Genomic DNA, 21,284 nt, shown 5'->3' on the forward strand with positions numbered 1-21,284 from the left:
AAACGAACAAAAAAATTCATCAAAATTGTAGCCCTTTGCAGCTGGACTTCAGTGACGCTTAACACATGTCATGAAAATTTGTATATATAAAGTTTATATATAAATTTATCTATAAAATACATTTGTTGGTCATTATAATTATTCGAAAGTCAGCAGGAATACGAATAGTTTTTGTTTTTACTCAGCGATATCTCTGGTTGAGCTACGTTGGGCTGCGATGGGCTTATTTATATAGATTTTTTATGGCAGATTCATTTACAGATGTTTTTTGATTTTATGTTGTTTCAGTGTCTTGATTACTTTTTAAATGCAAAATGAAAAAAAGTACCTTAAACAGATTACCATATCTAACTATGAAATAAGTTAATCATATGATGAAACTAACTAAATTCATACATAGGTTTACCAACACTAGGTTTATGCAAGATCGTTTCTATACTTTCAATTACATAGAATATACTTGGAAATAATATATACATTTATATTTGTCTATTTAATTTGTTATATAAAACTTTCATTATAACCATGCAATGTTAATGTACTGTATAAACGTACGTAGATTAAAAATTAAATTAAAGTGCGTTCCATCCAGTTATAAATTATGAATCATCAACCCGCAACCTGTAACAGAGGGGTAACAAAGGGAAGCCTTACATGCCTTTGACACGTTAGGGTTATAAGTATTGTGGGTTTAACGAACAAAATGATACGAAAAAGTTTCTTTACTCACACATTAGTATCAAATTATGAAATTAATTTGAAATTATCACGATATAAGTTATTAGTTATATGTTAACGAATAATTGTAAGGGCCATTTTTTTATAATAAATCATAAACAGATTTCGATCATATTTTCATATATTATGTTTTTAAAATAATGGGCCAATTTGAGTTAATTTACAAAAAAAACTAACCGTAATTTTATACGTTTCATTGTAAATCGAATGTTCCATTTACAATTTTACAATAGTTTACAATCTGTCTTCAGTTATTATAAATTAACGATACTTACAATTTTACGGTGACATATATGTTTGCTAAAAATGTCAATTATTTAACAAAACTAAATACTATAAACATACATTCGAATTGTTCATTTTCCTTTCACAATTTATGGATAATTTTAAAGCTTAATAAAAACTTGGGATAATACCAGATATTTTACATACAGCTGATGGACTGGCCGGGTTTATATAAGGTATATGGGGAACAATAGCATCCCACAGGACGTACGACTATTGAAAGCCTTGTAAAAATATCTCTAACAAAGGCGGTCTAGACTAGAATGTAGCCTTATTCGAAATTAGATGCGGTTTTATGGTTAACATCCCTTTTTCTCACTCTTTTTTCGTACTAACATCAAACGTGCTGAGAATAATACATTTGTTGAATTTATTTGAGCTCGTGACACAAATTTTGCTAGCCGACACGCATGGTTAGGTTTGAATTTTTTTGCTTTCCGCACGTTTATTGCAATTTTATTATTCATTGCTTTTTATTTGCATAGAAATTAAGATGACCTTCCGTATGGGATATAAATAACTTTGTTACAACGTGTTGAATGGTCTTCTAATAAATTAGACATAAATTACGAGTGCGAGTTATAGTTTAAATATCGTGACATACCAATTTTCTATTTATTTCACAAAATTTATTGTTAGATTGCCGTTTCCTCACGTCCTTAGACGTGAAAGGTCAAAATAATCCTTTGTCATTATTTAATCATCATTTGATTGGTCAACTATATATATTACGACTATTTTACAAATAAAAAATGAAAATTTTAAATCATATACATGTTATTTATTCCCGGTATGATTAAGTATCACGTACATAAATATTATACTAATTTACTGTTTTTCTTCAGGAACTCCTCCAACCATAGTTCAGCCACCAAACGGTGGCTACTGGGTGGATGGAGTCGAAGAGAACTCTTCGGACGAGGAGAGCGAGCAGCGTCCTCAGCCAGGAACCCCACGCCAGAATTCCCGAAGACATAATATTGATACCGACGACACCGCCAAATATTACAGGCGGTTCTTCCTCGGCAAGGTAAGACAAAAACGTTCATTTATACTCGTATTTTATACTGATGATTGTCATGATTGAAATATTATTGTTATAAGTCTATGTAATATATATGGGAACTAGATGAATAAATAAACCCGCTGTGTTTCTTTCGCCGGTTCTCATCAGGTCAGGGTTTTTATCCGAACCCGTGGTAGTTTTTTTTTTTTGACAATCAATAAGTAAGTGTAATGCTTCTATATTGAATACAGGATTTTGATTTGTAGTGATATCTGACGTTACGAATTTATACAAAAAAGAAAATCTTCAGTTAATTATTATCTGCTTCTTGTAACCCTTATCGTTGAGACGTATAAAATCTATGTTGTTGTTTTAAAATGGAAAGTAATGTGTTAATACCATATGAAATTATAACGATAAAGTTATTGAATTTATAAAAGTAATAGTATTATTTACTTTTATCAAAAATATGACACCTCGTATTATTGCCTCTGCTGGTGATGGGAGGGCTGGTTCATTTTCGCCCCGAGGATTGGAATTGCGATTTAAAGAGGAAATGCTGCTCTTGTTCTTACCACCGCTCCACGCGGTCATGATTTGTACACTAGCTTTTTCGAATTGTTATTCGTATATATTAAAGGCTTTAATTTAAATAAAAATTGTAGTATGATGCGAAACTTCGATATAAAAGAAAAATAAATTATCCAGAAAAGCGAAATGAAATTCATATTACAATGAAAAGCATTCCGCATCTCTGTGAGCATAAGCGCATATAATGTATTGAAAATCCGTTCCGAGTAGGCATTGAGCAAGAGCACCATTGTATATTAAATTCGTTCCTTGAAACCTGCTATCTACAATATTTTCAATTTTGCTAAGAAAAGCACACGAGTCTTATGTTATACTTGAAAGTTATACAAAAAATACACATGTGTGTTTAGAATTTTATTTACAATTTAATTGTCAGTGTGACTAACGCACTTTCTTCAAGCATTCAATAATGCAAAAAGGAAACAAACACGGTTACGCAAGCCATGCCTTGACATTTTGCGCGCCGCGCCGTCTGACCGGAGTACAATGAAGCCGCTCTCTGTGCCAACTGGGACGTTTCTTTGCGGAACATTTTTCCGGACATATTTTAACATTGATAAAAAATTAAAACCAGACAAGTACTTGATCACGTTCCCCTTGACATCGTATAGTGGACGTGCGTGTGTCACGTCGGTGTCGTTGCCCTTTTATGTATTGGCCTTCCGGAATACTTCATGCGATAAATCAGTCCGGTTCCATACTGCAATTATTTAACAAATGCTTAATCCTTTCCGCTAAGGTTTCATAGATAAGTAGATAACTTCATAGTGGTTTTCACATGTTGTTTTGACCTAGGTTGCCAGCCAACAGTATTATACGAGTTAAATGTGGCTATTATGCATATACGATTTATTCGAATTTAGAATTTAAGCAACATTGTAGTGGAATATACACGGCAAATATAATTTATATATTTGTAATAATATAAGATTCAAATTATATCTTCGATATTCCTTATAATTCATTTGCATCAAAGTTGATATCCGTTACTAGCTTATTGTGTAATATTTTAATTATTAATATGCAAACACCTATGCTGTTTGAAAAAAGGGGTGAGTGGGCCAGTGTAATTACAGTCTCAAGCTACAAAACAACTATGATCCCATTGTTCGCAGCGTATTTATAATATTAGAATTAGCTATTATCTCTGTCTTATAATGGTTATGTACGTAGATGGACGTGATAGCTTATCTTGTGGCAACTTAATCATCTTATAATAAAGAAACTTAAACTAACTTTTAAAACAAACCTATTATATAAACATTTTATAAATAATTATTATATTTTAAATAAAATGGCACAAATAATTTTTATCAGCTATCAAAGCACCAGTGATTTTAATAGAAATCGCTTAATTTTTAGTATAAAACTAAAGGAGTTCTTATTTCAAATACACAACAAATACTTACAAATTTTTATATCAATTTATAAGCTTATAAACGTAATTTTTAGAAAAGAACAGCAATTACAGCTTAGAATAGTAGAAACAGTATTTCTTTAGTCCTATATATATAAAAAAATGAGAACATTCCAAAACCAAATCCTTTGCTGTAGAATAAAAAAAAAAAAAAAAACTTTTTTTTCACGTTGTCTCTGTAGTTCGCTCGACATTAGCCCTACTGTTTGACATCGTAGCTACAAGCACGTGTGAATGTTCCCATACCCACGCACGAGGCTCTCTTTTTCTTCTTTTACATCTTCGTCTATCTTTGTAATGGCCTGGTTAGATATACGATATTAAGATTGCTGTAATGCTTTTGTACAATATGATATACAGATGAACAATTTATTAGAGCGATAAATTGTTATATTATTGTTCAGATACCAGTTAGGTAAGTCATGAAATTTTTTTTTATCAAAGATCTTGTAAACGTATGTATAAATAATTATTATAGCTAGTGGGTTTATGAATTAGTTTATCACAAAACATGCATTCTTTACGCTTAATGATTCCTTAATTTAGGGGGCATTGTCTTATATTTTTATTTTATTTTATCATTAGTTTTGCTCGCATATTAAGAGAGGGGAACAGGAATTCTATGTTCTTTTCTGTACCACTGACAACGTAAATGCTTTTCAGGATGATCGGTTGAGTAATTTAAAGCGTAACAAACCAACAAACAAATATACTTTCGCATTAATAATATTAGTAAGGATTACAATCTAAAGCTAAACTACATCACACCGGCGCTTTATCTATTCTCCTATATATAAGTGTATCATAATATTATGTCAACTCAATTCATAATATTTCTTATAAGGTATTTAAAATTAATAATAAAAAAAATGACAAAGGATTATAAATGTTTTAAGTTGTAAAAATATTTAAAGGTATGCATATGTTATGGTATGTATTATTTATGGTATGTATATTAGGTAATGTGTTAAATTTTTTTTTAAATATTATCTGCCTATAGAAATAAATTCGTGGCAACCATGCATGTCTTTAGGGGAGTACTCATTACAGAAATCACTAGCGACAGTGGGAAAAGTCGTCTGGGCTCAGCAACGCGGAACGGTCTTACTTCACGCTCAGCTAAGCTTCATGTAGATCGAACCGATTATAGCATTAAGATATATACACATTATAAGCGGGAGTTGTTACGTCTATAAAGCTAGGTTTACACAACATTGTACTTAAAGAGCGTGGCATACTGATAGTTTCAGTTCTTTAACTAAATAGAGCGGTGAAATAATATTAATAGAAAACGCGTGATGCGATTTCGATTTTCAAATTATTTATAATTCGGCATTCAAATTAGCAGATAATAAATGAAACCTTTTTGGGAATTAATAATTTTGAGTCTAAAGTAAAAAAAAAACATTACAAGTCAGACATGTTATTCTATAAATATCAGTTCTTACATAAAAAGACACATTAGTATTAGTTGATGTTCGTGTAAGAACTGCAAGATATAAAGAATATCTAATTTTAAATAATGAATACATGTATCTTTATATAAGCAATGGGTAACGAGCCGCCCAATGATGTTCATCACCACCCTTAACACAAGCTTTAGGCTCAATTGGTAAACAGGAATACTAGTAATATCCTTAAAATTTTCATTCTAATATACATATATAAGTATATAATATATATTGCATTGAAATTTGAAAGAGGGTTTCGTTTTGTAATGTTGAGGCACATGAGAAATGATTTTATGAACATTTTAATCCACGCAATCTTATTTACTCCAATCAACCCATTCTAGCAGTTATTCATTTCAGTAGATACTTTGAAACTAAAACATGTCGCCCGTACGTATGTTTTTAATAAATACAGTAATATATAATTAAAATACAATTTATATATTCAACCGATTAAGATAAAAAATATTTAAATGTTGTATGCATAATTTGTTTTTTCCTTCTTGAGCGTGTAGCAAGAAATCTCTTCCAGGGATAAGCATGCCTTTTATACCTACGTTGTTTTCTTTCGACTTTTCTATCTATTTCATTTTTGATTATATAAAGTGTTAAATAAACAAACCTCAAAATATAACACGAGCGTTATCAACGGTAACATAAAATATAACGAGAGTTACCTGTCAAGCGTTCAGTTCGATGGGTCATTGTGTCACCAGGGGTTAGGCTAGATGAATGCCACCGCGATCACTAAGCCGATAGGAGAGGGACTGACATGCAAATAACGTACGAGGAAACATCACGCTTAACGACAAGCCTATTAGGTTTTAGGACCATGTAAGGCCATTTTATTAATCAAATTTATCAGTTGATCTTTCCTTTAGCAGTGCAATAAAGCGACGTGTATTTTGATTTGAATTTGCCTTTCAATTATAATACATGTTATTTATTATCTATGTACATATGTATGTGCATGGCAAAGCAAAACGAATTAAAGAAAAATTAAATTTTAATACAATGAATTGCTGAATAATACCAAATACTAAGATAATAGTATTAAAGAAAGAAGAAAAGATACGTTGAGTGATTGCCCAGAAATTATATTATTTTATGTTTTAATTATTACTTGTAACTATCATTACAGGATAATTATATTATGATGTTATCGCTTAATAAATAAAACAAGATTTTGAATATTGTTTTTCTAAATTCGTTCGAAATGTCCGACCGCTAAATAAAAACTATTTTCAATCCGTCATCCTACATCATCACTACACTTAAATCATATCAATAAGTGATTTCAATATAAACCGACAAGTAAAAGTAGTGTAATATGCATTCATTCATTTAAATCTGTGACGAAGACAGATGTTCAAAAAACGACAAAAGGAAAGTGAGAGCAATAAGTAAATGCTTCTTTTCATAACGCGAAATTGGTCCGAGAACAATTCGTTTGAGAGAAGGGAAACGATTGCTCAGATATGATTGCCATTATGATGCCATTGGTTCGATTGTATAAATCTAAGTAAGTAGATATAAATGATTTCGAAACTGGACAGGATTATATCAAAATGGGACAACTATCGCAAGATATATTAGTTAAAGTTGATACTACCTGATAATAAAAATATGCAGACAGATCAAAAAGTAGGTTTGTCATAACGATAGAAAATATAAAAGCATGGGCAACATTTCTGAGGATATTTCATTATATAAAAAAAAAATAACGGTTTTGTAGACATTTGCAATAGTCATGTTAAAATTATAAATACGTCTTTTATATCCAACAATTGTAAATCGTATAAGAAATATTAATTGTTGCTTCAAATTTTGAACTCGTAATAGTCATTTTTAAATCACTGTTGTTAAACCTATCAGTAATTATGTTAATAGAATTGTGTCAACAAATAGAAATTATTTCCAATCACTACAATCGAAAGAAATTGAAACGGAATATTTCGCTTTCAATGACGTGATCCATCAGCCAGTTCAAAAAGGGACATTAACCCCTCGTCCCTTCAATTACCGTCTTTAGCTTTCAATTTGCGTCTTTGAAACGATGATAAAGGACAAGCAATAATTCAGAAAAATTAGAGTAAATTGACAAAAACATTTTAACAGAATCTCGATAAATTGTTTGGTTAGGTCTATTGAAATAAATAATTCATTTTTTAATAAAGTTATTCATATGTATAACAAAACTGACTAAAGTTGAAATCAAGCCGCAAGCAAGTATTATATTATATAAAAAGCTTTATTAATAAATAACGATTTTTTAATATATAATAACGTTTAATGACCTTAATGTTTTTATTTTCCAATTTTTGTAGTCGCAATACCTATATACCGAACAAACATACAAAAAAACTTTCATTTTAAATATAGTGCCTCCTCTTTTTAACATCAGCTAAAATATAGATAAAGGTACGCATTCATAATTAGTTTATGTATAATTAATTATATCACCGTAGCGTTGTTAAAGCAGAAACATTTCTAGCTCCGTACATGCTGCTGAATGTTTTATTAATAAACTTTGTTTTATAAGTCTGAATGAGAAATATTCATTCATAAAATAAAATAAATGTTTTAAAGTATACTCAGAGGAAATCGCTTAGACAAGAATACGAATATTTCATACTGGATTATATTCTTTAAATCGGTAAATTCATAAAATGTACTAATGATTTCTTGGCAGGGAATATCAAAAGGAAGTTGATCATATTTATTGTTACTTGTCTAAGACAATTGGTTTAATCCGATCACGTATCACTGATTCGCAAGACTGGAAGCAGGATGTTGACAGATTAAGTCACATCTTGGAAAATCTAAATCTCTTTTAATAAATCAAATGTTTATATCTTTAAGAATAAGCACTCAAGACGGCTAATATAGTTTCACATTTTTCATAGAATATTTCTAGTGTACTTTTATAAAATTGATTATTTGTTACTTTAAAAAAGTAAATATTTTAATTCTACATTAATTGTAACTATTGGAGAGAGTAATATACACTATGTTGTAACACTGCTAATTTCCTCTCAAAAAGTTTTATGGTCCCAACTCTATATTCGAACCTAGAAACCGATATAAGCAGCCTTATAAACTACCCACTTATGAAACTTTCTAATATTAGCAAGATTCGATTGAAATATCTAGTTTAAGGAGTAAAACAAAAAATATTTTTATTACATTGTTATAAAATAGCTTGGTGCAAGCCCATCCGGGTAGGTAACACCCACTCATTATATATTCTTCCGCCAAGCAGCTATACTTAGTATTGTTGTGTTTCGGTTTGAAGGGTGAATGAAGCAGTGTAACTATAGGCATAAGGGACATAACATCTTAGTTCCCAAGGTTGGTGGCGGCTTGACGATTCAACCGCGATGGCGGTGATGACCCTTACCAGCAGTTAGCCTACTTGCCTATGTAATAAAATTTAAAAAAGAGCAATCGTTAACATCCTACCCTAAAAAAATAAAACTAATCCTGTGTCATCGCCGTGGATTACCCGCTTGTCGATTTTTCCAATTTGCTTGAAGTGACACTAAATTTATCATTACATAGTAAAAATTTAAATTCTAACAAGGGACACTGAAGCCTAATAACGATTTCCAAAGATATTATATAAACAATCAAAAAAGAGAAAAAAAGATATTGTATATACAATCAAAAAAGAGAAAAAAAGATATTGTATATACAATCAAAAAAGAGAAAAAAAGATATTATATAAACAATTAAAAAAAAAACAAAAACAATCTAATTCTAAATTTAAACAAGTTCTTTAATCTATTACACGAACAATTGATACGTCCTTCGTTTTTTAAACTTTGATAAAAAATACTTTAATAGCAAGGTTGGCTTAACAATGTATGAGACTAATTAGCACCTGAAGCCCATGACAATTACGTTTTATTGTTCATAGATTATCATTTGACCCTCGAACAACACCCAAGAACTAAAAACAATTGGTTAGATGTAATAAACCTTGCCCGCCTTAACATGATGTCATTCGGATTATAAAATTGAATGACAGCTTAAGAACTTAATGATTCTAAAAAACATCCATGGATTTTTTGGTCAAAAAATACTTTATGTGTTGAATACAATAATTAACTTTATATGTATTTGTTTAACGTGAAAATTATGCAAAATAAAACTATTTTATAGGATACACGGACTATTTTTATATAATCGTATATTATCGTATCCATATTATAAAAAGATTGTAATATTTATGCTGTATATATATTGCAATTGCTGTTACACGGAAAATTTTTAGGTATATAATTTTACCATCACCGAGTATGCAATTAGTACAAAAAAAAATGTAAGCATTCTTAATTTAAATTATACTTTTTTTTTCTTTGCTATTAACAAACGCTATTACTCGTAACTAGGTTAGCATTATTGCCTGTATTGAGTGAGTCTTCATCAGAGGCAAATGAGATCACTCGTTAAAATAAAACACTCTGATTCACACTGATTGCGTAGTCCTATTAAACGTGACAAGTGGCTTAAGAGTTTCCTATGATATGATATTCGGAGTCAATTTCATCTTTAATTATGATGTGACAACCATTAAGGTGACGTCATTGACTAATAAAGATCAAAGATTTTTTTCTGCATCAAACGTTGGTCATTCTTGGGATGAATGTTATTTATTTATTTTATATTCGCCGTAAACGTAAAGTAAACGTAGAACGTAAACGTTCTGCACTAGCCGCCTTCGCCTTGCCGGCCCGCAAGATGCCTCTTCACACCTCGTTTGAAGGAACCCGGGTTGTAAGAGGAGGGGAACACGTGAGCTGGTAAGAAATTCCATTTTTTGGAAGTGCGACAAAGAAAGGAGTTGCCAAATTTCTTGTTCGCGATGGAATTGATATCACAGTTAGGCGGTGACATCGAGAACCAGCTCGCGTGGACTTAAGAAGGAAGGGGGAAGCAGGAATTAGAGAGAATAATTCCTCAGAGCACTCGCCGTGATACAGTCGATAGAAAGCGCTCAGCGCTGATTTCTCTACGCAATTGTAAAGGTTCGAGGGAGTTTGTGACGTTTACGTCGCCAATAATGCGGATCGCACGTCGCTGCAACCGATCCAAGGCCTCCAGTAGGTACTTAGCGGAGCCATCCCAAAGGTGCGAGCAATATTCCACGCAAGACCGTACCTGTGTTTTGTACAGCAGGCACAGTTGTTGTGGCGTGAAAAAACGCCGCACCTTGTTCAGAACTCCGAGTTTCCGTGAAGCTGTTTTTATAACAGCCTCGATGTAATCCCTTGGACTAAGGTCGCAGCGAACGTCAATCCCCAGCATGGCGATTTTGCTTTGTATCACCAGCGGAGAACCACAGAGGGAGGTTTTTAATAATAAAAACAAAAATATACAATTTTTTAAATTAAAATTTACGATTTATGTATTTAAATAAATATATATAATATAACTATACATTTTATGTATTTAAATAACTATAATTGAAGACAATTACGTCAACTGGATTCGGTTTGAAGGTACAGCCATTACTGAGGTCATTGTTATATACACATTTCAACATTTGACGTAAAAATGATAAACATATTTGCTTTGCATGAAATAATAAATACCATAAGCCATGTATGTAATAAAACTGTAAATTTGCCTGTTGGTACGTGAAAAATATTAAACGGATTATGGTAAAACTTTTAATACTAAAAGACTCACGATTAAACTGAAAACTGGTCTATTTATCGCGACGGGGGTCGAAGATAGTGATCCAAGCACTTATGAAAATTAGATGGGTACGAAATAAGTACACCGTTGTAATTTACTTAAATATAAACGGATGGTACCATGTGTACAAGTTAGTTCTTTATAATGCGTTGTTCACCATGTATACAAAGATATTATGTCTCGTTTTCCTGTAAAAATATACTCGCTCTCACCTTTCAAACTACACACAACAATCCTAATAAATTTTATAAATTCGAAAGTGAGTTTCTTTATTTCCTTGTTTGTTACGCTTTCGTCTGTTAACTACTCAACTGACCATCAAAAATTTTGCATACATTGCGTCAGCGATACAGAAAAGGACATAGATTACCTAAATAAAGTCACCTTTGTATAAACAAAAATTCTATCATATTTGATGTTCATTGCACGGGGTGTGACGGCCATTATGATGATATACTTTTCACGACATATATTATAAACATTTACTTTTCGTTTGCAATTAACCTACGTTTTCCTGGTGCATGACGTGTTACGCTAGCAGGAACATATTGTAACGTTTTAAATAAATAAATTCCTGGAATTATTTTATGATTTTTTTTTAATTAGCATTTAAATAGCTTTGACAAACATGTTTTTCTTCCTGCATCCTATTTTGTGACCTCAATTGTTCAGTGTTTATGTTGAATTTTCAGTACGATACAAATTAATTAATACTTGATTAATTTAAATATAAATGTTCTATTGATTTATTTATCAACTGTATGACTTTATTTTAAAACAGAATAATAATAATAATAAGATGTATTAAATATCGTAAGTATAATAGTAACAGTATTTTAAATTAAAATAAAATATAAAAAAAGACTTTTATAGTATTGACATTATATCATTTTGACAATTGTGCAAAACTGATTCAAATTGTAAGAGTTAGCGCTCGAATGTGAAACATTTAAAAGTACAATTAATTATTAAAGACTCCAAAAAATTAGAAGGTAACGAAATCACATTGTTCCCAATTTCAATCATTTTAATTGTAAAAATAAATTACTTATAGGAACACCTCAACTTGGTTGGATGTGATGCGAACCTGGGTCCTGTTGTGATGTCGCTGAAAAACGAGCATGTTGCTGGACAGGATCATACTAGAATACTCTTGAGGCTACGAACAGAAACAATGATTGGATTGATTCCTACACCAAGTAAGCATTCTAAATTTAATTATATATAATTCGTTTAGGTGAGATTTGTTCGGTTCACACTATCTTACTTCCAAATCGACTCCCTTGAAGACGATATTTATCTTAAGTGCTTCATAGAAATTAATGTGATATTTAAGGCATGCCATATTTAATAATGAAATTAGTTTGCTCAGTACTGTCATTTATATTGATATGCGGGATGAAACAAGTTAATGGAGCTACGTAGTTATATGTCCTTGCAAACAAATGTAAATTAAAAACTAAAAAAAAAAAAAACAGAATCGAAAATCTAGAGAATGTTCGATCCTCGAGTCTTGAGATTTGTCGGATATATTACCCTCCAAAAAAATAAAAAACGGAGTCATTCGAATTTATGCTTTCTTTTTCAAATAAAACATACACATTTTTATCTAACAATATCATAATAACGTAATATGAAATAACGTTATGCGTTTTACGATCGCAAATGTTACTATTTAATATCTCCAGAGCTACTAAAACTATAAACTGTAGATACAATGGCTTTTGTAATGTCTCCCCAGACATTGTAAAATAAAAGAAGGTTTTAATGTCTTTGTCTTCTTCTCGCTCATAAGCGGAAGTTTTATTTCTTTTATTTTTTTCAGATTCAGGGATAATGCCGTCACCATTAAGAATGGCTAAAATGCTGAACGATCAAGTTAATGTAGAAAATTTCATGGCGGTGATGTGTCTCAATGCTTCCTCTTTGATAGCGACGTACGATGAACATGTCCTGGTGAATACCTTCAAATTTGGAGTTCTCTACCAAAAATACGGGCAGACGACTGAAGAAGAATTGTTTGGAAATAACGAGACCTCTCCAGCCTTTGACGAATTCTTAGAAATGCTTGGGCAGAGGATTAAGTTGAAGGATCATAAAGGTAAACTAAATTTGAAGCTTGGCATTTTGTTGTTTAAAGGATTATTTTAACAGTTTTAATTTAATTTCACAGCATTGAAATAAAATTTAGTATGCCTAAACAACTAAGTTATTTATTTCCATTATATATTTATACCTACAACAAAAATGCCGCACTGATATGAATATCGATATAGTAATAGTAAAGTATTTGGAAATGTACGGTAGCTTACAAATTTGCCTTTATTACACTGTAACATAAGGGTAACTAAGTACCACAAGAAAAGGACTATGCCGTCTTTCTTTAATAATGAAAAATCTCAGAGACGTAATTAGGTGTAATTTATTAGCTTATATAGTCGCTAGGTTTGCTTATACAAACTTGAGTTTGTGTCAATTTAATAAAATAAAACTGTTCCATATTTTTCCAGGGTACAGAGGTGGTCTGGATATAATGAACGGTCACACCGGTACAGAGGCAGTGTATGAGAGGTTCTACGAACGTGAGATTATGTTCCACGTGGCGCCGCTGTTGCCACACACGGCGGGCGACGCGCAGCAGTTACAGAGGAAGCGACATGTCGGAAACGATATTGTGGCCATCGTTTTTCAGGTAAATTTGGCTTCATTCCTACTTTTATTACCTTTATACTTTTTCTTTTTTCTACCTTATGGAATAGTTGAGTAATTTTTAACAAAATCTTTTATTTATGCACAATTTTAGGCATTCAATAAGGTAGACCAAAGTTATATATAAATACATTAAATTTACTTAAAGACTATTTTTTATTATACTGTAATGTTAACTCATTTGTTTATGTTTTGTATTTTATCTATTCTACTCAGTTGTAACAAAATTATTGTATCTTTTCCATCAAAAAAGAAATAAAACATAAAAATAATAATATCAATAGCACAAGTCTCTAACTTGGTATTCGCGCGCCATTTATTTGCAATTAAATGCTTAAAACGATTAAGCGAGTGGATGTCATTAAGGAATAAGTAATAAAGTTTTTAAAATGTACTCTGTCACGTGTTACTATAAAAGCGTCGTAATTAACGGCTTTAATTTTAATATGTTAAAAGTACTTTAGGTAATAAAATATTTTTATAACATAATATTCAAATTACACTAAAATGCCGTTTATAATGTTATATAGTTCCATTAATTGCAGAAATGGCACTGTATGGAACATATGGGTCATAATCAAATAACGCCTGTTCAAGTCAACCAAAACTTAATTCATAATATATTCAACAAATCTCACATTTAATAAACAACATTTCGTATTGAATGGGTGTTGTTTGAGCGCCGAATGTGACATTGTATAATGTTATAAAATATTATCAATTCCTTTACAGGAAAAAGCAACGCCATTTACACCAGACATGATCGCCTCGCACTTCCTCCACGCTTTTATTGTGGTCACACCAGTAGAAGCCGCTGATGGGGAGACGAGGTATGTAAAACTATTAGATCTTTAATATAATTATCGAACCTTTCTCTGTTATTTACATTTCTTATGGAAAAAAGTAGAACTTTTCTCATCACATTTTTGATGTTATCTTAAAAGTTCTTTAATAGAATGCATTTTAATTTCCATCCATTTCTTCTTTTATACACTTGTCAAGTTGCTTGTTTAGCATAAAGTTTGTGTAACTTTGCAACAACGCAACTGAGGCAATATTTGCATGAGGAGGCTACGAGAAAATGGCTCGGAAAAGGGAATTGAAATTCTTCCGGTAATTTATATGCAAACGAATCGTGACTATGTAATTAAGAAGTTTTTATGACGACTAAAATTGTAGGTTGTCCGAGCACAAGATTCTCTTTGATGATTTTAATTACAGGCTACCGACTCGTTTGTAGGGCGGAGAGTTTAAATTTTTACATATTTCATTTCAATGTTGGTTTTACTGAAACAGATTTTATGTATTTGCATTTCGTCCAAAACAATGCTTTTTGAAAAAGTTAAGCCCATTTTTTAATTGGTTAAAACTGGTTTCTGATTATTTATAAATCAAACTTTTACTAACACCTGATTCGTTTCTAGGTACAAGGTGGCCGTCACAGCTCGTGTGGACGTACCATTTTTCGGGCCGACTCTCCCTCAGCCGCCCATATTCCGAAAAGGTCGTGAATTAAAAGAATTCCTCCTTACCAAGTTGATCAACGCTGAAAACGCGTGTTACAAAGCCGAAAAATTCGCCGAACTCGAACAGAGGACTCGTACATCACTGTTGCAGTCGTTAGCTGAAAAGTTAAAGGAAAAAACTGTTGAGTTCCTCGGAACGGGGGCAAGGAACGAAGCTGGTGCGGTATCTCCTCAACCCGAGGGAACTCCGAAGCAAGACGGTCCGGGAGCTAGATTCATCGATACTGTGAAAAAGGCGATTATTTCAAAAGTCAGGTTCGTATTATTATACGATTATACTTTGGATTTAGTTTTTTTTAATGTAGATCTTCTTTGGATGCATAAACAGTTTTATCTACGTTTCAAAAATTACCGCCTTGCAACATTAAGAAAAATCTGAGTGAATAAGAAAGAGAGAGAAAATAGGTGAATGCGATTTAATGAGACGAAAATTGCCGAACAAGTTTCATTTCGCCTCCGTGGACGCGCTGTTATTATTTTAAATAAACTACAAGTTTTTACGTTATATATATTCAACTTGATGTATATGATAATAAAATTATTGTATACGTGTGAAAAGAGCCGAGATGGCCTAGTGGTTAGAACACGTGAATCTTAACTGATGATCGTGGCAAGCACCACTGAATTTTCATGTGCTTAATTTGTGAAGGCGAATGAAAACATCGTGAGGAAACCAGCCTGTGTCTAATTTCATTGAAATTCTGCCACATGTGTATTCTACCAACCAGCATTAGAGCAGCGTGGTGTAATAAGCTCTAAACCTTCTCCTCAAAAGAGAGAGGAGGCCGTAGCCCAGCCTTAGCAGTGGGACATTAACAGGCTGTTATTGTGTGAAATCAAAAATAATTTATGTTTTATCGTTACAGATCACCAAGTGTTGACACGAACCTTTCAGGCGATAGCAATAAGAATAATCCACTGAATAAGAAAATAAACCTACACGAAACACCTACACCTAATGTAAGTAAAGTAATAAATATATTGTTATATTTTATATTATTTAAAGTGAATTAAGGCCCGATTTTTTTTAACCTTACAATGTTACACCAACCCGCATTGGAGCAGTGTGGTGGAATAAGCTCCAAACCTTCTCCTCAAAAAGAGGTGCGGAGGCCTTTAGCCCAGCAGTGGGACATTCACAGTCTGTTACGGTTACGGTTACAATGTTACAAAAAAAAATTAAGGAACTTGACTGATCAATTTGCTCTTAAAATCAAAATTTACATTGTGTTTTCTTTAATACAAAAAGCAGTAAGTCAAAGATATCGATGACTCGATTATTTGGAAGTGCTGATAAGTCTGAACTCACTTTCAGAGCGGTCGTTCGAAGTCGTCGATCGCGTCGTCGTCCGCGAGCGCCGTGTCGGTGCGGTCGGCGGGCGGCTCGGGCGAGTCGAGCCCGGACGTGACGTCACGCGCCGCGCCGCCGCGCCCGCCGCTGCACGACCACAGCGACGACTCCAGCCTCAACTCTGTCGATCTGGACCCGCTGGGTGAGTTATCACTAACTGACTAATAAAACATTAACTCTATAACATTGAAATATTTTTTAATGACTTGCTTGTATATGTTTCTCTTTTAACATCGTAGAAATAAGGAGTAATCCTAAATTGTGTGAAATAAAGACCAAATCCATTTTGTAAGCATTAAATACAAACTATTTTAAAATTCATATTTAAGTGAAGAATAATGATAATGCTATCCGTGATTCCATTATTGTCAAAATAAATTGCGTCTATTCATGAATCACGCACAGTGCACGATTTTAAAGAATGATCAAGCTAGGTCAATAAAAATAAATAAAACTGTTTTCCTTTTAAATTAGGAATGTAAAAAAAACCGTTAAAATCTTTAATGTAAATAATTGTGCTAACTAGATACTATCTATCTATCGTATCTAAAATAAATAAAGCAACGTCATTTCAAGAGTGTTATTTATAAATACTAAAAACTGTTATTGTAAACATTAAAAAAAGTACCTCATAGTAAATATAGTATGTCATAAAATTTATATCATCGCTTTAAATATCTACAAAGTATTATATTTTATGAAATCACATTAATATTTACAGTTTGTAGTAACCATCTTATATTTATCACCATGTAGCGACTAACAAATGAAACATAGGAATTTTTTCATCATATAATATATAATTCCCGTATACATTATTATTATAATATATAAGTTATCATTATTAATGTAATCATGTCATGCAAATGAATTTATTTCCCTCTCTGATAGACGACAAGGACTGGCTGAGTTGTGGTAAAACAACAGGTTAGTCCTGTAGCAACATATGATATATATTATGTAATATATAAATATTAATATTATATGTAATACACATTATTATATAAAAGGCATGATTGATGTGTTGCACAGTAATTTAGCATGTCACCTTATATTTTAATTATTATGTCACTTTATTTATTTAATTTTTTAATTGTTATTTAATTATGATTTTTTATATTAATGTTTTGAAGTTATTCGATGATTTATCGTGATGTGAAATGTCTTTACTTACTAATATTTTACAACGGAAATCCACATGTTAAATATGATATTAGAATTCGAATCAATATAATTTTAAAACATAAATACGAGTAACTCGTAACAACGATTTTAAAACGAATATTGAGAAAACAATTTTAAAAATATATTCATTCAGACCATGTTCATGACACTCATTAAAATCGATGTTAAATTAACTGCTCCGCTATCGAATATATCAGATAACATAAAATCACTTAAAATAATTGAATTATTTTTTGTATGAAAAATGTTACCTATTAATTAATGTATTGTAGTTTTTTTATTTTTAAAATGTTATAATTGTAAACTCCGCTGCAGGCGCAGTATATGTGGATAGCGACACAGGGCTGGAGTCGATGTCGTCTGCCGAGGCGGGCGCGAACGCTCGCGACCAGCACGGCGGGCCGCGCGACGCTGACCTTCTCCGGCAGGAAGTTTGCCGATTGAAGAATGACAAGCTCGATCTATTGAAACAAAATATTGTAAGTATTTGAATTATTGTTGTCAAATTACGTTATGTCATTGCCAAGCGGGGAGAAGACGTCGGAGCTATGCGCATTTTCTGCTCCCACCGTGAGTGTCGCCGGGGCTATCGGAGATCTGGGGACCCGTAGAGGCGAGCTAATCATCGGGACGGGTAGGCGTAAGGTGCCAAGCTTGGATGGGGGCAGAAATAGCCAGATGAAGTCCATGATTATATTAAAGTTAAAGATTTTGGGTTAAAGATTTATTTTTATTAGACATTATCTATTTTATCGTCTGGGTCGGGTTATGATTAAAACATTTTTTATTTTTGAAAATTATAAAAGCTCGCACCGGATCAAAAGCTAATTAGGTACACTGATACAAATACCTTTCAAATTATGACTACAATACAGTAAAAGAAATCAGACAAATGAAATCAACTTGTTTCTTATATTGTTACAGACTTGGCAAAACGAGATTAAGTGCTTGAGAGAGCGGGTAATGACATTACAAGCGGAATTAGCATCATCGGCTAAAGAGAGACGACACCGTGAACAGACAACGACAATCATCCCAAATCCATCCACTCACGATTCAACTGCTTGAAAAATTAAAACATCGTGTTGGGATAAATAAAAATAAGGTTTATTTCATTGCGCTTAATAAATGTTTAGTGTCTTTGAAATTAGAACCCACGTAGAAATCTAACGCTATGATAATCGTTTCAATGTTTTAAAAGAGCTAAATTATTTGAAAAATTATTCAAAGTAACGCCATCTAGCGGTCGTGATTGAAAGAATTATTATAATTGTTAAAAATAAGAGGTAGAAGTCTTGATTTCGTTATTGGTAAAATTTATATTATATACTTATTATCTAATATATGTAGCACTTTTATTCAAAAAAGAGTCCTAATGATTCAGAAATAACCGTGCAATATTTTGAATATCAACTCTGTAATAGCCTACCCACGGGTACTTAGTGTACATGAAGTACATATTCTATATTTCTTTTAAATATCCCAGTCACTTATTTAAATATTGATATGAGTGTGTAGAAATCACAATTTATTATATAAATCTTAACGAGTTACTGTAGAAAATTGTAAATTTAAAACTTAAATGTAATAAATACAGTGTGGTTCTATCATAGCCTTGCTTTTTGTAAATGTTGTGATAATTACATAGCCTAAATTTGAATAAATCAGAAAAAAATAGAAATTTAAAAAAAGAGCGCAAATTATGTGTGCATTCTATTTAGTTAATTTCGATGTGGTTAATATTCCTTCCTTTCGATATTGTAGTGAATATTTATGGTTAAAGTTAAAAAAAAGAATATCCGTTAAAACCTTTGAGTAATCTTATAGAAGAATTGAATTCTTAGATAATGTGTTAAGGAGGTTTTAATATAACTAACTTCCTATTTATTATGTTACGTTTACGAGCGTTAACTCTTCCTTTTCTACAAAAACATTTGATTATAAATTGTATCTATTGTATAACAAAAAATGCGTAAGATTAAAATATAAATCTTTTAGCATTATAATTATCTAAAAATTATAGACAAACGGTACCTACAAAAAAAGCCTTTACGATGTAGTAGAAGCCTATATTTATATGGTGCATTAGAAAAAAATATATCTTATAAAAATTGTTAGAACTCCTATTTTATAATATTTAACTTTGTATTTTTCATAATATATACATTGTATTTAAATTTATTTAGCACAGTGCAATGATTTGTGTTCTGATTTAATGATTACTGAAGCACAGATATTTTAACTAAGAAATTATTTCTAATTAACATCAACGCCATCTAGTTGCAATTTATGTTTGTATAGAAACTGTTACTTGTCAAAGCATCTAAATCATTCGGTTTCTTTTCCTGCACAGATAATGTAAATATTGATCTTAGACTATTAATTAATCAGTATTTTTTTTTAATTTATGCTTGATGTAAGAATCGTTTCGAGTGTATTTGTGTTTGATTATGTTTTGTTGTTAATTAATATTTTATACCAAAGTTAACATTCCCCACTAAATAGCATAGTTTTTTTTAAATAATAATTACCATAGTAGAGATGAATCAGTATTTTGAATTATTAAGTTGACATGCTCGCTAACATATTTCTAAGTTTACATTTAGTTCTTTGATTAAATGTAATCTTTTAGATCTTTGTTTGACTGTTTATGATTATGTTGACACTAACTGTTGATTCGTCTTCTTAGACTTAAACCAAATATTGCGAGCGCGGAGCGTTAGAATATATAGTTATAATTATAACAGATACTATTGAAATATATGAATAGTTAATTACTAATTAAACATTGTTGTTTTATTGTCACATATACTCCTTTTTATGAATTTGTTTATAAATATTTCTACAAGTAAAAATTACAGAGAAGGTAAATAATTAATATTATATTTAAAGAAACAAAACAATGAATATTGTGTTCTTATTTATATATTGTATTTTGTGTATTTTTACAGCGCCATCTAGTAAATTTTTGATAAACTTCTTGAATTTGTTCATTTTACAGCCGGCTTGCAAAGAGTTATTTTAAAATAGTCTTACATTAAAACAAAAGATGTAGTTACTAGCTATAGAATAAAAGTGGACACTGGCTATCGTAGAGGTACTATAGCAAAGGCAAATTTTGGATTTACATAGTTATCTATAATAGTGTAAAAGCGAAATGGTTATAGCGCCAATATATGTATATTATTATTAAAAAATATAACCTGTACTGGTATAAATGACATCATTCACATCGAACCTATTTTAAACTTCTTGCAGTGCCCAGGGAGTATGAGTTATCCTTAGGTGGCTTATTTAATCGTCTCCCATATTTAAATTAATT

General features: G+C 31.4%; 1 protein-coding gene across 9 annotated transcripts in view; it reads left to right on the forward strand.

Moving 5' to 3' along the window:
* Positions 1–20,746, forward strand: part of LOC126771828 (rap1 GTPase-activating protein 1) — a 296,244-nt gene extending 275,498 nt beyond the window's left edge. For 8 of the 9 annotated variants that reach the window (XM_050491952.1, XM_050491949.1, XM_050491953.1 and 5 more), the window contains 10 exons: positions 1,869–2,053; positions 12,246–12,390; positions 13,017–13,292; positions 13,702–13,883; positions 14,633–14,730; positions 15,325–15,681; positions 16,293–16,386; positions 16,742–16,919; positions 18,278–18,441; positions 18,887–20,746. In XM_050491952.1, coding sequence (XP_050347909.1) covers positions 1,869–2,053; positions 12,246–12,390; positions 13,017–13,292; positions 13,702–13,883; positions 14,633–14,730; positions 15,325–15,681; positions 16,293–16,386; positions 16,742–16,919; positions 18,278–18,441; positions 18,887–19,030 — 1,823 coding nt within the window. In that variant the 3' untranslated portion in view covers positions 19,031–20,746. Of the gene's footprint in view, positions 1–1,868; positions 2,054–12,245; positions 12,391–13,016; positions 13,293–13,701; positions 13,884–14,632; positions 14,731–15,324; positions 15,682–16,292; positions 16,387–16,741; positions 16,920–17,668; positions 17,725–18,277; positions 18,442–18,886 lie in introns of those variants that run through there. The other variant, XM_050491956.1, reaches the window with a different exon arrangement.
* The last annotated feature ends 538 nt before the right edge of the window (positions 20,747–21,284 follow it).

This window comes from Nymphalis io, chromosome 11 (assembly GCF_905147045.1).
Source record: "Nymphalis io chromosome 11, ilAglIoxx1.1, whole genome shotgun sequence".
In the NCBI taxonomy this organism is placed as follows: domain Eukaryota; kingdom Metazoa; phylum Arthropoda; class Insecta; order Lepidoptera; family Nymphalidae; genus Nymphalis; species Nymphalis io.